Raw genomic sequence first — 17,413 nt, 5'->3', positions numbered from 1 at the left:
GACAGTCCCACAGCAGGTGGCATTGTTGAACATTCCTTATCTTGGACTTGTCTCCCCTTTCATCCTCGGTGACTGCCTTCTCTTGGTTTTTGCCCTCCTACCTGGTTCAAAGCTCCTTCCTGTTCCTCCATCCATCACTTCAATGTTGGTGCTCTGGCTATGTTTCATCACTCATCCTCTCCTCACTCTTCCCGCTGTCCCTGGGCCATCTTATCCTTTCCTGTGGTTTAATTAGCATATACCAATGACCCTGGCCCAACATTCATCTCCAGGACAGATCTTTCTCCAGAGATGCACACATATAGGTAACTTCCAAGGACATATCTCAACATAAAGACCTCAAACTCAACATGCCCAAAAGGGAGCCCATTATCCCCCTTGCCCTACAAATGTATTCTTTCTCTTGCACATGATTTAGGAATGAATGGTGCCATGCATGGAGTCACCTGTCAAGCCATATATGTCTGCTCCTTCTCCTTCGTCCCACATCCATTAGCAACAGGAAGCAGTGAGGAGGGATCACATCACAGTTTAAAGTACACTGTTATCTAAGCAGAGCTACCTCTTTCCTCTTGCAGTTCTTATCTTAGGCAGCCTCTTTGGAGAAAAGAGAAAAAGAGACAAAAATAGAAAAAACTGCTCTTTTCCTTGGCTAGAGAATGTCAAGAGGTAGATTAGAATAAAAAGCCACCGCAGAGCTTTACCCCCAACATAGCGTCTCTTTCCTGGCTGCTGCTATGACTCTAAGGTCAGGTGTAGACAAAGAGTGACATTCTCTACTACTTTCCTGCTCCTAGAACTACGTGAGAATTAAAAAAAAAAAAAATCATAGTTTAGCTGCAAAAAAGAAATTTATGTCTTTAAAAGCTAGATAAACTGAATGTAAGAATTCACCAGATATATATTGTCAAGGAAATAGAATACAGAATTGGACATTTTCATGAACATCTAGACCTGTGCTAATATGCTACCACTGGCCATACATGACTATTTAATTAAGATGAAATACAATTTTAAAGTCTAGTCCTCAGTCACACTAGCTACATTGCACATGCTCAGTGCCCACACATGGCTAGCTAGGGGCTACCCCAGTGACCAGCGCAGAATAGAACATTTCCATCATTACAGAAAGTCCTATTTGACAGTGCTAGTTTAGACAAATATAACTACAGAAATGAGAATGGCAAATAAAACAAAGAGGGGTAGGATATAATGAGAGAGGAAAAGCCCAGTGGTGAATTTACAATGGAAAGAACTATGTCTTTGGCCTTTATAACGTAAGAGGAGGTCTGACAAGTAAGTAGGAGGTGTCAGGGGATGTTTAGGAAAAGGTTGTCCCTGACCTGGTGGAATGGTAGTGTTCAGAGGAACTTGAGACTGGCCTTGATATTAACATTCTCTGGTTCTTTCTCAGGTTACACTACTGCCCTCCTGGAAGACCTGAGCAGCAGTTGTCAGTGCTGGGGTCCAGACACTCAGAAGAGTTGGCCTTGATTTTGAGTGCACTAACAATCTGCTAACAACTGTATTTAAAGCAACATTTTGTGCATGGTGTGCATTGTTATGAGTTAGACTCTTCCTATCATAACCAAATTATGAGGGACTTGCATTTTGATACTCCCTCCTGCGTGAAAGAGAAAGTAGTAGCCAGCATTCAATTGCCCACACTATATTTCTCTAGAAAGAAAATCTCCATGATGATAGGAGTTAAATCTAGTTTGTTCTAACATTTACAACAGTGCCTGGCACAGAGTAAGGATTCCACACATATTTGTTGCATGAAAATATGTTGGGCATCATTCATAAGCCTAAAGAAAGTTGGAAAATATCCAGCCTATAAAATAAAATATGCCTTCCAAGTATAACATTTAAGAATTCAGGGCAGGGCCCTGATTCAGTGGCTCATGCCTGTAATCCCAGCACTTTTGGAGGCCGAGGCAGGTGGATCACCTGAGGCCAGGAATTCAAGACCAGCCTGGCCAACATGGTGGAACCCGTCTCTACTATAAATATGAAAATTAACCAGGCATATGCCTGTAGTCCCAGCTACACGAGAAACTGAGGCAGGAGAATTGCTTGAACTTGGGAGGGAGAGGTTGCAGTGAGCTGAGATCACACTGCTGCATTTTAGCCTGCACTGCAGACTGAGACTCCGTCTCAAAAAAAAAAAAAAATTCAAAGCCTGCTTCCAAACTATCGCAGGCATATCTTCGCTTTTATTCTTCTCCTCAGCCTAGACTGCAAAGCCACTGGCCAATCACTTTTCTTCCACAAAACACCTTGCACTCTTGTCCCTTTATGCTCATCAAAATCCTACCAATCTTTTAAGACTGTTCATCTCAGTTATATACATCTTCTCTTTACTTTCCCAGTATGTAAGCATGTATCAGGAATTTATCTGACACTGGTGCCACTCTGTTTTGATAGAGATTAAGTTCTCTGCATGGCTATCTCCTCCTACTCATGGTAAATCCTTTATTCATTCCTCCTTGTGTTCCCTCAGAGACCAATGCAGTACCTGCAGGGCATACTGCTCGATCAGTTGTTCTCAAACTGGATTGTTTAGGAATTTGTCAGGGCTTGGTTCATCATACAGTCTTAATATTTGTCAAATATGTAAATGAATTATGATGATGATAGCTAACACCTACTGAACATTTACTACGCATAGAACTAGGTAAATTATTTATATTATCCTGAGGCAGGCAAGGTAACTTGCCCGAGACCACGTGGACTTAGGTGGCAGAATGAAATTCAAACCCATGTCTAACTCTTCTTTCCTTTGAAGCAGTGTGTTTCATCATCTGTAACAAATATAGATTGGGTTTTTTTTTTTTTTTTACTTCGCAGATATTACTTTTGATGTTCTGTATAAAATATAAATGATTATTACCCACAAACAACTTTTAACACCTGCCATATATTTTCCTATGATTATGAACACCAAATTGTTTTTGAGACATTTTAGTACCTAACATGACCTACAACCTACTGACATTTATCATTCTCCATGTCTACTATAATCAGTTTAACCATTAAAGGGAAAATTAATTGTTTTCTGCAATTAGATAATCCTTCAGGATTATTTATGAATAACAAAAAGAACAAATTCATCCCTTATTATAAAGACATATTCTCATGGAATTTTTAATAACTGATGTGAATTTTAAAGCTCTCTCACTATCTACAAAAGTGAACAGAGAGAAGCATTAGTCAGAGCATGTTTTTATTGTAACTTAGGATCACTCTTCTTCAAGGAGGTGGGAATGGAAATGGGTATGACACGTTAGTTGCTCAACATTATTTCCTGTTTATGAAGTCAGGTAAATTATATGAGAGAGAGAAACAGAACATTCTACTAACAACACAACTAAATAGCATGGTATCAAAATAAATTTTAAGCAACGAATAATTAGAGTCAAAAAATTCAAAGGCAAGATTCAAAAAAATTATAAAGTAGAGGGAAACCTCTTCTGATGGACAGTAAACTAAATGCATGGCTCTTTCTTATCCTTCTTGATTCTCTCTACTATATATAACTTTGGGAAGTGGGCTTTGTAAATGCATTTCGACTTCTCTCCATTGCATGGCAGAGTGAGAAGCTTTGCCTTGTTCCTAAAATTGCATTTAACAGATCTGTTATTTTGGTAGACTGAACTTTTGTAATAGTGTACCTGATTCTAGAATATAGCTTTCATTGGTTTATTCTTTTCCAATTATTGGTTTAGGTTATGCTATGGTTTGTGATGTGGAAATACTATACACTAGATTTACATATATATTCAGTTGCTACAGGCTTTTTAAAAACACTCTATCATCAAAAGCACATAAAACCTGGCTATTTTCCTTATGAAAATGGCTATTTTGGTTTATATCAATGATGCCTCTGGGGATTTTAAGTGTAAGTATAGACTTATTTTCATTCAAAAATCACTTTTTTGCCAACTCTCTCCTCATGCCTTCAAAACCAGGAAATGTGCCAAGATTTTTAGAAAATATATTTACTTATTCTTCAAATGTACTTGGAAGGAGATTAAAGCATAGAAAAATAAAAGCAGATGAATAGGATTTGTAGGCTAAAAGAGATATATTCAATTCATTTAGTTGTCGGTTCCAAAAAGGAAAGAGAGAAAAAAAGAAAGAAAGAAAGGAATGAGGGAAAGAAGAAAGGAGGGCAGACAGGCTCAAAAATTTGAGGCAATTATTGTAATGTTTCTCCAAAACTATGCCTTAATTAATTATACCTATCAAATTATCGAATTAACTTCTGTTTTAAACATGTGTATAAATATTACTCTTCTTTGTATTGGTAGGGGCAATGACAAACGTTTTCTAAAAGGAATACTTCTAATGTGGACATGGAAGTTTTATAAAGATAAGAACTACTAGAAGTTATGCATTCAGCAGGACAGTTATTGATTCACAAAAGTATAGATGATGTTAGCTTGCCTCACCCAAAGATCCACTGAAAAAAAGACTTTCATCACTGTGAAGTACAAATTCCTTCAATTTAGGCATGAAGGAGAAGATTTGCAGGCAGTAGGAAATCCTGGGCATTGGTATGAAGCTGCCTACTGGTTTTCTTAATTTTAAAAAATGAGGATTATCAATCACATAAGACAAAACAGGTAGAATCAAATTGTGTAATAGAAAGTTATTTTTATTCCAGTTTTAAAATTCTAAAAAGTGTATTTTCCTCTTAGAATCTGTAAGGCTATTTCAAAGGGCAATTTAATACTCCTTGGGGAATGGAGGAGAAAAGCAATTAAAAACCAGTGTAATAAAATTAGATTCCATTTCAGTCACCAAATATGTGCAGTGTGCTTTATGCATGTTACAGCTAATATAGCAAGTCTTTGTTTTATAAATCTAAGGACATCACAGATAACAGAAGTTAATTTTCTAAGGTACTTAAACTCTCTGTGCCTTAGCTTCTTCACCTGTAAAATGGATCAGTAACAACAATTGTTCATTGGGTTGCTAGAAGGATTGAATGAAACTTGTACATAACTTGCCTTGACTAGTGAAAGCACTTGGTATTTTTTAATGAAGGCCACCTGGTAGTGAAGAGTGTGAAGCCACTTTCTCCCTGGTCCCAAAGCCCCACCCCCTTTCCGCTATACCACACAGACTCTGAGCATAAAGGAAGTCTAAAAGCTCCTGAAAACATCTTAAAACTTTAAAATATTTGGTCAGGCACAGTGGCTCACGCCTGTAATCCTAGCACTTTGAGGCCGAGGCAGGTGGATCACCTGAGGTCAGGAGTTCGAGACCAGCCTGGCCGAAATGGTGAAACCCCGTCTCTATTAAAAATACAAAAATTAGCCCGGCATGGTGGTGCACACCTGTAATCCCAGCTACTCAAGAGGCTGAGGAAGGAGAATTGCTTGAACCCGGGAGGTGGAGGTTGCAGTGAGCCAAGATTGTGCCACTGCACTCCAGCCTGTGCAACAGGAGTAAGACTCCATCTCAAAAAAAAAAAAAAAAAAAAAGTTTAAAATATTTTAACAGAATTCTAATATTTAAAGGCCACATAGTAAATTTTGAGCTGCCACTTAGAATTCTAATGAAAACATAGTATTTCTTGCCCTGAACCAGCAGTGAGAACAAACTCCTGCTCTGCTTCCAGTAGTGGGCGTGTGTATTGGTAATGCAAGGGGTAACGCTATAATCAGGCATTATTATTAAAAATTAAAATAATAAAATAAAAATTGATATTGTTCCATGAGGAAAGGTGCTAAATTCTATAAAATATATCTAAATAATGATTTAAAGACTTTCCATGAACCAGGGAGCTCCATGAAATACAGAATAATGGCAGTAAGCCAAACACAACCAGTATGTATTGTGTATCCACAGGGTAAATCATGTCAGAGACCCACTGGAGAATAATATTAGCAGAGTCAACTACAAAATATATCAAAAGATATTCTTATTCTGAGTCTCAGGCAGTTACACGCAAAATGACTAATATATCATTATCAAAGTCAAGGGACAGTTGGTAAAATGAAATGGATGGTCCAAATTTCCTTGTAATTTCATTGATTTGAATGCACATATTTTCACATTTAACACGCATGAAACCAGAGTTGAAAACGGGAGATGGAGAATTATAGGCAATTTTGACTGGCAGCTATTGATGCAGTTGCCACAATGTGCAAACACACAAATATGGCTGCCATTCGTGGTGGCACAAATGCGGAGCTGCAACCCACATTTGAGCCAAGAAACCATTTAATGGCCATTTGAGAAAAGAATGAGTTACTGTCTGAAAACTTTCTGCAGACAACTTCTGGTGAGATCAAGAAAGTTCCAGCATATAAATGCATAGAAAGGTTTGGATGAAATCCAGATATGACAGAGGGGCTCTCTGAAGTGCTACTTTAGCAATGCCTCCCTGGGCCAGAGAACCTGTGAGGACAACAGGGCCATAGATGGACATGAATTGAAAAGATTCAGAAGAAACTGCCTACAAAAGTCCTATAGAATTACCTTACATTTACTTAGCTTTGCTTTCATTGTTATGTATGTTCAACTGATAAATCATAAATATCTATGTAGAAACAAGCCTAAGCTATCTCTATCAGTAAGTTGAAAATAAAAATCTAAATGGAAAACATATCGTAAACTTTTAATATAGTTAAACTGGCAGCATTCTCCTTTCTTAATGGTACTTACTGGTGGTGCTTTTCATCTTAGATTTGATGGAATGCAGTATATCTGACACAGAATGCTACAGTTTGAATATGTTCCTTCAAAATTCAGGTGTTGCCAATGTGATAGTATTAAGAGGTGGGGCCTTTAAAATATGAGTAGGCCATGAGGGGTGCTCCCTCAGTAATGGTATTAAGTTCCTCATAAAAGAGGCTTCACAAAACATTCAGTCTCTTGCCCTTCTGCCTTCTGCTATGTGATGACACAGCCAACATTCTCTGGAGAATGCAACCCTCACCAGACAACCCAACCTGCTGGCATCTTGATCTAGGACTTCCCAGCCTCCAGAAGTGTGAGAAAATAAATATCTATTCTTTACCCAGTCTCGGGCATTCTGTTATAGCAGCACAAATCAGACTAAGACACCATTTTCATCTGGTCTCCTCAACCCTCAAGCACTCCCTCTTTTTTGAGAACTTTGTCAATCTTCTACTGTCCTGCTTCTTGATATGTGGTCCTTACATTTGATTCTGCATTAAGTTTAGTCCCTACAGAAGATAAATAAAGGTTAAGAGGACAGGCCTAAAGTCACACTGCTGAGATTCCAATTCTAACTTTCTTGGTTACTGGCTGTGTTACATTGGGTAAATTATGAAAAACCCATCTTTTCCTCAGATTCCTCATCTGTAGAATGAGAATAATCTTAAGATTAAATGGGATAATACATGGAAAGTGCTTTGAATTATCCTGGGGACATATTAATTTTTTTTTTTTTTTAGTGTTGGCAACCATATTTTTTGATGTTTGTGTTTTGTAATTGAGTAATGAATGTAAGTTTTTTTTTTTTTTTTTTTTTTGAGACACAGTCTCGCTCTATCGCCCAGGCTGGAGTGCAGTGGCGCGATCTCAGCTCACTGCAAGCTCCGCCTCCTGGGTTCATGCCATTCTCCCACCTCAGCCTCCCTAGTAGCTGGGACTACAGGTGCCTGCCACCACACCCGGCTAATTTTGTTTTTGTTTTTTTAGTAGAGATGGGGTTTCACCATGTTGGCCAGGATGGTCTTGATCTCCTGACCTCATGATCTGCCCTCCTCGGCCTCCCAAAATGCTGGAATTACAGGCGTGAGCCACCGTGCCCGGCAATGAATGTACGCTTTTATTCTAGCATATCTTGAAAACAGTTTTCATTAATGAGTCACAAACTTCTTTTCTGTTCCCACCCTCCACATTCTACTGCCCAGCTGATATGTAGTAAGGACTTGTGTTCCTCCAATACAAAATCCTCTATCATTATCTTACATTTCATTTTGCTAAGTTTTCCCAGAAACCCTCTGATGGGGCTATTAGTAACCTCACTTTTCAGATAACAGAACAGACTGGAAAGGATTTAGTAACTTATGTAAGGTCACATGGTGACACAGTTTGGCTCTGTGTCCCCACCCAAATCTCTTCTCAAATCGTAATCCCTATAATTCCCATGTGTCAAGGGAGGGACCTCATGGGAGGTGGTTGGATCATGGAGGCGGTTTCCCTGATGCTGTTCTCATTATAGTGAGTTAGTTCTCACGAGATCTGATGGTTTTATAAGCATCTGGCATTTCCTCGGCTTGCACTTCTCTCTCCTGCCACCATGTGAGTCCTTGCTTCCCCTTCACCTTCCACCATGATTGTAATTTTCCTGAGGCCTCCCAGCCATGTGGAACTGTGAGTCAATTAAACCACTTTCCTTTATAAATTACCCAGTCTCAGGTAGTATCTTTATAGCAGTGTGAGAATGGACTAATATACACAGCCAGGTGTGAAGAACGGGGCTTTGTATCCAGGTTTTTGTGACTTCAAAGCTCTCATGTCCATTTCTGGCTCCCATGTAATCCGTATATATCAGAGGAAGAAAAGGAAAACAAGACACATAATGACTGCAGAGTTGCAAGCTCATTCTTAAGGCAAGCAATTGTAATTCTCAGCAGCTTTGTGGGATTCAAAGTCAGGTCTGAATGACCCTGGACTGTTCTTAACTACTTCACTCTTTTTTGCCTTTACTTTGGTACAGGGTAGATGTACCCTTTGGGGAAGAAATAATTATTTCCAGGGACAAAATTATGGGTCACAAATTTATATCAAATATATCCAAAAGGGGATGTGTCCAAAATGTAATCTAAGAGGGAAATTACGGTTTGTGCAAAACACATCAAAATGTCTTGGTATTTTGTCTGGCAGTATACCATATACTAACATGTATGTGATTAAGTACATTAACTATAGTTTGATTAGCTATAATTGCAGAAATCAATTATTAGTTTTAATTGCATATATCCCTCTCATAATTCACAGTAGCAATATATGATCTAAAGAAAATCTTAATTCAAATAGTGCAACATTGGGAGTCTGAGGTGGGAGGATCTCTTGAGCCCGGAAGTTGGAGGTTGCAGTGAGCCACGATCATACCACTGCACTCTAGCCAGGGTGACAGGGTGAGACCCTGTCTCACTGTGTCATTTTAGTATTTTTCGTGTGCTTTCACAAATTACAATGTTTACTACATTTCTGCAACAGAAAACCTAATTGAGTTTATAAATTTTTATTTTTTGAATTTTATTTGCATTTATGGTTTTATACAAAAGTAAACAGGAAAGTCAGAAAATCGGAATAATAACAAAATCATACCATAAAGTGAACTTCCAAAAAGGAGAAACTTGGTTTCCCATGTATAGGGGAGAAAGCCACTATGCTTCCAACACAAAGCCACCGTGTTCCTTCAGGTTCCCTGAAAATAGGAAATGCCCTGTCTAACCATCTCACATAACCTCAACATTCAGTTTCTTCAGGCATATGAGAAAGTTCACTTAGTCCTTCATTCATTCTACAATACTACTGAGCACCTGCACCATGCCAGATAATACACTAGGAACGAGGGAAGCACCAAGTGGGGAACAAACCCAGTGGGACAAACCAGATGTACTGATGGCCTGGTGGAGGTCATCAAAAAAACAAACAAACAAACAAACAAAAACTTGAAGTTATTCACAGATCCCATCTGTGTCTCAAACCTTTCACAGGGTATGTTTAGCAATGCTGTCCACTGAGCACTTTTGCAGATGGGAGACTGAAGGTGTAAAAGGAAGTGACTTAGACAGCTCTGCTCACCAGGAAAACCAAGAGACTGGATTTAAGGACTTCTGATTTATAGGCAAGGATTTTTTTTAATTAAATGTATATTCTTCACTCAAAATGGCTATTTTTGTAAATGCTATTATGCAGATTAATTAACTTCCAAAATGAAGTTGAAGTTAAATTGATTGAGCTAAAGGGAGCTAAAACAATGTGCACTGAATATACAGTGTTCACAATTGGTGCTCATCATTCAGCCAAGAAACAAACGAGATTCCACGGACATCCTGTTATTGGTACATGAATGTACTTTAAAATAGACGAGTTAGTCAAAAAAGCGTCCATAATTACATGAATGTACTCTGTCCTCAGGGTAACTCTAGGAGGTGGGCGGGGGGGCGGGGTGCGGGTAGAGTAAGTTTTGCATTTAAAATTATTCAAGATTCCTCTTTTAAATTAAAAAAAAAATCCTCAGTGGGACAGCGAATGGCCTGGAATGAAACTAGAAGATATTCATTATCTAGATTCAGATGAAAGATGTTTTCAAAGCTGACTTACGTGATGTGATTTCATTAACGATATAAACCATCCTATTCTTTAACAAACACTTATTTGTGAACTTTACTGCAGGCATACATTTCCCTATTTTTAAAAAGTACATTTTAGGGCTGTCCACCAGTATCATGAACTTTTCTAAATATGCTTATCAGATCAAGGAGGACCTGAAGCATAAGGTTTTAAGGCTGAAAGATCAGGTTTTCAAGCCACAATGCTGGCCCCTGCAGAGCCCTGGGGCAGCTTGGAGCTTTAGTTTATGAACAAAAGGGCTATGACTGTGTCTTAAAAACCAGGGATCTAAGTTCAAACTAAGTCCATTCTAGAAAAATGAGTCTTTTTTGAAGGAGCCACAGAACCCTTTAGGTATACTTCCCAGGATTTGACATCAGACAAAAGCCAGGATTAGAGGATGTGGAAGAACGCCAATTGTCTGCCACCAACCTGGGGTGTTATCATGGGCATGCCACAAACTCACTCCTGGCACCTTAGTCTCTTAACTACACAATTTATGAATCAGACTAGGTTATCCTTAAGGTCCTTTTCATTTCTAAAATTCAAATTTGTACATATTTCTCCTAATATTTACCATATTTTTTTTTGCTTTAAATTTACTTTCTTCTCATTTTGCATCCAGTGGGAATAAAAACATGCACATGATTTGATTTAAATGATTTGATTAAAATTAAATGATTTGATTAAAAATCAAATCATTACACATGATGACATTTATATAAAACCCAAAACACTGTGATAAAACTTCTTCAAATTAATGTCTGGGGACTGGTGACTGTGTTAAGCATGCACAGTAGTTAGTCCATTTGCCAAAGGTCCTGAGGCCAGAAAGTAGTAAGGCTGGGATTCAAATCCAGCACTCTGCGTCTAATGAACACGGAAATATTGCTTATCTGTAGTTGAATCACAACACATTTCAGGTGATAGAGATTCAGGGCTGTAGGAACCATAGCAGAAACACATGTACAGAAACTCCACACACAGCCCCTCTTACCACCCGACAGCCCCCACCATCCCATCTCCCACCGTGGTGAGCCACCATGACTGGCACAGAATCACACAAGAGAAGGCTACAACATACTCACATATAACAACCATACCAAAGGATCCCAGCTCGTAAGATGGATTTATTTCACTTTGGTGCACAGTGTGGCAAGACCCACTTTTTCCTTTCTTTCCAGTTAGAACTCTGATTTCCCATGCTGACCATAATGCATACCATAAATATTTACATATTGTCAATTTAAACAATGCACAAACTCCATCACATTCATCAAGATGTGGAAGATTACAAAAGAGGCCAAGGCGGAACCGCTGTGAAAGCCGTAACATTTATTGAAGAGCGGACATATGTTTGCAAATCACAGTGTGCATGGGCATGCATTACATGGTTCATAATGCTATTCCAATTAGGCTTTTCATAGTGCCTTCTCATAACGTCCTTTAAAAAAATAATAACTGAAAGGGAAAAGAAAGTGTCAATTGCAATTACATTTACAAAACCAAACTGCTGCTTTCAATTAGAGTGAATCTGTGCTTCGCTACTCAGATATACACATGTAGATTTTCCAAGGCCCATGCACACACTTCTGTAGGGGCAGAAATTTTCTATGAATAATGGCTTTAGCAACCCGAATAGTATCTCTAAACATTGACAAGCTTGGGGAACAGGGCAACAAGTGCAATGAACAACACAATTTCTAACGTTTGTCCCAGTCAACATACCACTTTGCCCTGGAGATATTTAACACAGCATTCCATTTTTGGAATGATAAGGGATAATTCATCTAATTAAGGGTATTATACAGAATATACCTATAAAAGACATTTCCCATCTTAAATAATATTTAGAAAGTAGATTTATTGTAGATTTATTTCCTTTTGGTCCAGTAGAAGAAATTTTGGCAAAATTGTTAAAAAAAAATACTACTTAGCTCTTAACATGGAATTTAGCCTCTTGTTTTCCTCTGAAAATGTATCTCTCAACTGCAGTAATAAAAAATAACACTTAAATTCCAGGAGTTTAAACAATTTTAAAAAATTATCTATTTCATAAGTAGAAAAGTTATGTTCTTCAATTTTTCTTTTGTCTTTCTTTTTTTTTTTTTTTTAGACAGAGTCTCACTCTGTTGCCCAGGCTGGAGCGCACTGGCGCGATCTCAGCTCACTGCAACCTCCACCTCCTGGGTTCAAGCCATTCTCCTGCCTTAGTAGCTGGGATTACAGGCGCACACCACCACACTCAGCTAATTTTTTTGTATTTTTAGTAGACACAGGGTTTCACCATGTTGGCCAGGCTGGTCTCAAACTCCTGACCTCAAATGATCTGCCCACCCTGGCCTCCCAAAGTGCTGGGATTACAGGCATGAGCCACCGTGCCCAGCCATTTTTTTCTGAACTACCTACCATTTTTTTTTCCCTTTAAGCCTTTTATGGAAATATCTAAAATAGTAGTGATTAATGATCATGGACTAGAAAGTTATTTGATTTTATGTCCTCAGAGATTAATAATGTAAAGCTGAAGATGATTTTTTAATCAAAGAATCTGATAGTGTAAAATACCTGATGTAGGAATATGTAATTGATGACAACTGAGGGAGCTAATTAGAGTAAAATTAGAAAACTCTAAAAGAGAAAGCCTAATAGATTTGCTCCGCTCTGCACAACTCATTTGATTTAATAAAGTAACTATGTGTTCATCTATATGGCTTTACTCTAAGCACAAGATGTCAGCTGATATAAAAAATTCCTAATACTTTGTACTTGGTCTGAGAATTGGCAATGTAGGGTCAGACTTTCACTTATTTCTCTTATTTTCCCTAGATGCAATGTTCCACCCTTTATGCCTTATTTGCCTTGAAATTCGGAACTTCCACCTGCCTAAACCTATTTTATACCTAATCAAATATTACATGTAAGAATCTATATAAAGCAAATGTTTTGTCCAAGCATTTTAATTATGTTAACTTCTTTTTTTATTTTTCAACCCCCTGTGCAAGAGAGCTGTTACAATACTCAGGCTCTTATAAGGGAAAAATTCAGACATGCTCATATCAGTTTTCAAGCAGGTGCTTTCCAGTCCCTGGTATATCTGGTTTTTCTTTTCATAGAAAAGAGTTTGCCGATCCACCATCATCTGCTTTATATCTTGGTTGGATTCTTCCCAGAAGATGCTATCGGGGAACAGCCCATTTGCACTCCTAATTTGTAAATCAGTCATAAAATCAGAGGAAAATATACATATGTCACTCACTCATTTGTACCTCAAATTCATCAATCTGAAGCTGCCATAAAGAGAAGAAAGCTAATGAAATACCTCCATATAATCTGTCCATGTGCCTATTTCCCCAGACTTGAAAACTGCTGGCCTTTATGAATTTGCTGTTTTGTTCTGTTTTGTTTCGAGACGGGATCTTGCTCTGTTGCCCAGGATGGAGTGTTATTGTTTCCTTAAATCAAATTCTTTTCACTCAATCAATACACATTTACTGAACTCCTATGATGAGCAGGTACTGTAGCCTTTTTTATCCTTCCTAAGAGAAATCAAAGGGGACTTATTCAGTGGGTTTCAGGCAATGATAAGGAAATATCAATTTATGTCTGAGTTTTCTAGTCAGCTTTAAGGTAATCTCTTCTGCATAAGAAGAAATAAGACAACTGAGAGTAAAGAAGGGAAGGGAGAGAGGCAGTCAGCACCTGCTACATGCCTAGCACTGAGCCAAGGACTGTATGTGGGTGTAAGCCATAGAACTCTTAAGCCTCTTAAGAACTATAGAGGTATTTATTTTTCCCATTTTACAGACAAGGGAAAAGAAGCTTTAATGAGTTTCATAACTTTTCAAGATGATTCCCCAAGCTACACTATAGCTTACATCCCTAACAGATTCACCGCAGGAAAATACTACTAGAATAATTTTAGAATTTAAACTCAGATCTGAGTAACTCCAAAGTGAAAGCTCAATGCTTGTTGTTGTCATTGTTTATTGCATAACACCAAGATGCTATAAATATCTCTGAACTGAGAAATTGCTTGAATGCTCCAGGTTGAGAAACTACTATCCTTTGTTGCTATAAATTCAGTTTTCCCCACAATTACTGGTTCAGCTCCCACTTGGGTAAGGAAGAAGCCCTTAACATTATGCCTTCCCTATGCCAAGAAATCTTTTATGTGAATAAAATCTTTTTTTACCTCCCTAAATTTTAAGATGAACTAAAGAAAATTTTGCTATGACCCTCCAGACTCCTCAATATTATCAAGTGAAAGTCTGTAATTAATCTCTTTTAATACTCTAGGAAATGTAAATCAAGATAATCCTCTAGTTTTTGTAACATATTTATTCTTAGTCAATTGCTACTTCTTTTATATTCAAAAATTAAGTATATTATTGGTGTTTAGATACAGAGGAAAAACGCTGAAAAAATTACTCCTTCTAAGACTAATTGTCCCCAGATACAATTCATGGTAAAAATAATCCCTTTCTCTTATATTCTACCTCTTACCTCATCTTGATTTTAATGCAAAGGAATTCCTGGGCATCCTTCAATACTTCTTTGCTTATTTGAAGTTTTCTTCCTCTAGCTTTAACTAAGATGTCTTTTTAAAATCCATTGGCTTTTTTTGCTGACTGTGACTCTTACTTTAAGTAGAGCATTGTTATTTTCAAATTCTAACAGCAGACACAGAGAGAAGGTTTAAACTTGGCAAAATAATTGAAGTTAGATATTACTCTAATAGAAAATAAAACTTGAAATGACCAAGGAACCCTTTTTCCATTGCAGTAGATTGCCTCATAAGGCCCACAGTGAAAATAACAGATTTTTCAAAAATTGAGTCCTTCCTAGCAAAGTTCAACAAGTACATGCAAATGTACATCTGTGAAATAAATCAGCCACAGATGCGACACCTGGAAATGAGGTCAAACAGGAAGCCATTTGTTATCACAATAAATTATATCTATAATCTATACAGACTCCCCTACCACTCAAAAGAATCTACTTAGGAATTTTAAAGACCCTAGTTCATTTGAAAAAAAAAAAGATGAAAGGTTAACTGGAATATAATCCTGATGAAACTAAAAGCTTTTGTATAGTTTAAGGACAACCTATACATGCTTTTAAAATTTAACTTCCTTACATTTGTATATGATAATGAGACTGATTTTAGTCAGCGCCTGAATTGACCTGCAGAAATAGCTAAACTATTTAAACTTCAGATTTTTAAAGCAGTATTGTGTTAAAATTGCCCTTAGAAACCTAATATCCTTCTTAATTGCCTATCTATTCTTAGGAACCAAAATGGACCAGGAAAAAGTGAATGTAAGTTTCTTTTCCTTTGAGAGTTTCTTATTCTTCTTACCATGACAGTGCCGATGGGAACTTATATCTTGTACATTCTTCTAAGTAGTAGATTCCGTAATGCAGTACTACTTGGGAGCTGTAAAAAATTGACAGCCTCAGGAGCCTGTTGTATGTCAACATCTTTTGCCATGGCTTCTTTCAACTAAGTTTTTGGTCCCATCAACATGGTTGCATTTTCTAAGCAAAAAATAAAACTACCAGCATCCAGGCCGGCTGTGACGGCTCACGCCTGTAATCCCAGCGCTACTGGAGGCCACGGCGAGTGGATCATTTGAGGCCAGGAGTTCAAGAACAGCCTGGCCAACATGGTAAAACCCCATCTCTACTAAAAATACAAAAAAATTAGCTGGGTGTGGTGATGCGTGCCTGTAATCCCAGCTACCAGGAGGCTGAGGCAGGAGAATTCCTTGAACCTGGGAGGCGAAGGTCACTGTGAGCCAAGATTGTGCCACTACACTCCAGCCTGGGTGACAGAGTGAGACTCTGTTTAAAAAAAAAAAAAAAAAAAAACAACTACAAGCATCCAAACACAAGAACGATAAGACGATAAGAATTAGAAAAACTCTAGATTCATGTTCATTTCCTCCCCCCACCTCAATTTACTTTCTTTTTCGGCCGTAGTTCTACAGGGCTCCTCAGGCCACTGCTGCTGCCCACCTCCCGGCCCCCACAGGCCTGAAGTCAGAAGCCTGGAGAGCAAGGTGGGATAAAACACTGCAGCTCAGAACAGGCTGTGGGCTGCGGCCCTGGCAGTCTCCACAGAATGCAAGAAACTAGCTATGAAGTAAAATAGCTAGCTCTTGCTTGATACATGTCAGAGCAAGACACTTTTATTAGTCCTAATACTAAACCTCACCCAGATTAAATTTAAAAAGAGAAGTTAGAAGAAATTGTCCTCTCTTGGTGATGTTCCTTAATTCATCACCTTTAACATTGTACCAATATACAAAATAACTATATAAAAGCACCTTAAAATAAGAATTCCTTCACCAAACTATTCTACATAGAATTATGTATCTTATCTTATGAAAACATGGTCTTATATGAAATGAAGTAGAATGTATGCTTGAACATAAAAATTAAAGCTACTGTTCTCAAGTTAAAAGCAAATTTGGAAATAATATAATTACTACTGTCAGAAATCTACCTTTTTGTTATATTGTACTTAAAATAAGTTATGACTCAAATGCCTTAGCCAACCTCATCTGTTTTCATTAAGAATGGAAGGGAGAATGCCAAGAAATGCATAAGACTGTATCTCATCATGATATCTTCTTAAAAAATGAACTCAATACTTCTTTATGCGTGATAGTTCACTGCCTTATTTCTAGCTATTATAAGCCAGTTACCCAGTTTACTAAGTTGATTATTCCAGAATTTGTCCAAGCAAAAAGTTAAGCTGATGAGTATTTCCAGGGTCATCATCCATTTCCCTTTTTGAAAGAAGGTTCTAAATATGCCCTTTTCCAGTCTTCAGGCACCTCATCAGTCCTCCACGAGGTCTCAAAAATGATATCTAGCGGTTCTGTGATGACTTCGGCCAATTCATTAAGTACTCTAGGATGCCAGCCATTGGGACCTGTGGATTTGAACATATCTGGGTTATTGAAGTTCTCCTTTACCCATTCTTCCCCTAGTCCATCATGGATTTCTGCTCCTATTTTTAAGTCATTCTTGTCCCTTTCTGCTTACCACATGGACTTTTGAAGAACAGCCCTAAGAG

The 17,413-nt window shown here is 37.9% G+C and overlaps 1 protein-coding gene and 1 long non-coding RNA gene across 3 annotated transcripts in view; both read right to left on the bottom strand.

The window, feature by feature from the left end:
* The window catches only part of SAMD5 (sterile alpha motif domain containing 5), a 440,768-nt gene that overhangs the window by 367,847 nt on the left and 55,508 nt on the right, over nucleotides 1-17,413 (bottom strand). The window contains exon 2 of one of the 2 annotated variants that reach the window (XM_024357463.3): nucleotides 11,645-17,269. The exons of the other annotated variant lie outside the window; for it this stretch is intronic. Coding sequence (XP_024213231.1) covers nucleotides 17,207-17,269 — 63 coding nt within the window. The 3' untranslated portion in view covers nucleotides 11,645-17,206. Of the gene's footprint in view, nucleotides 1-11,644; nucleotides 17,270-17,413 lie in introns of those variants that run through there. 2 annotated transcript variants of the gene reach the window in all.
* Nucleotides 13,275-14,918, bottom strand: LOC134810382 (uncharacterized). Its single transcript, XR_010158228.1, has 3 exons — nucleotides 14,833-14,918; nucleotides 13,649-13,865; nucleotides 13,275-13,532 (listed from the first exon to the last, which is right to left on the bottom strand). It is a non-coding gene; the product is annotated as an uncharacterized LOC134810382 (long non-coding RNA).

This window comes from Pan troglodytes, chromosome 5 (assembly GCF_028858775.2).
Source record: "Pan troglodytes isolate AG18354 chromosome 5, NHGRI_mPanTro3-v2.0_pri, whole genome shotgun sequence".
Taxonomy (NCBI): Eukaryota; Metazoa; Chordata; class Mammalia; order Primates; family Hominidae; genus Pan; species Pan troglodytes.
The sequence above is the reverse complement of the archived record's forward strand: the minus strand, read 5'-3'. Positions and strand labels throughout refer to the sequence as shown.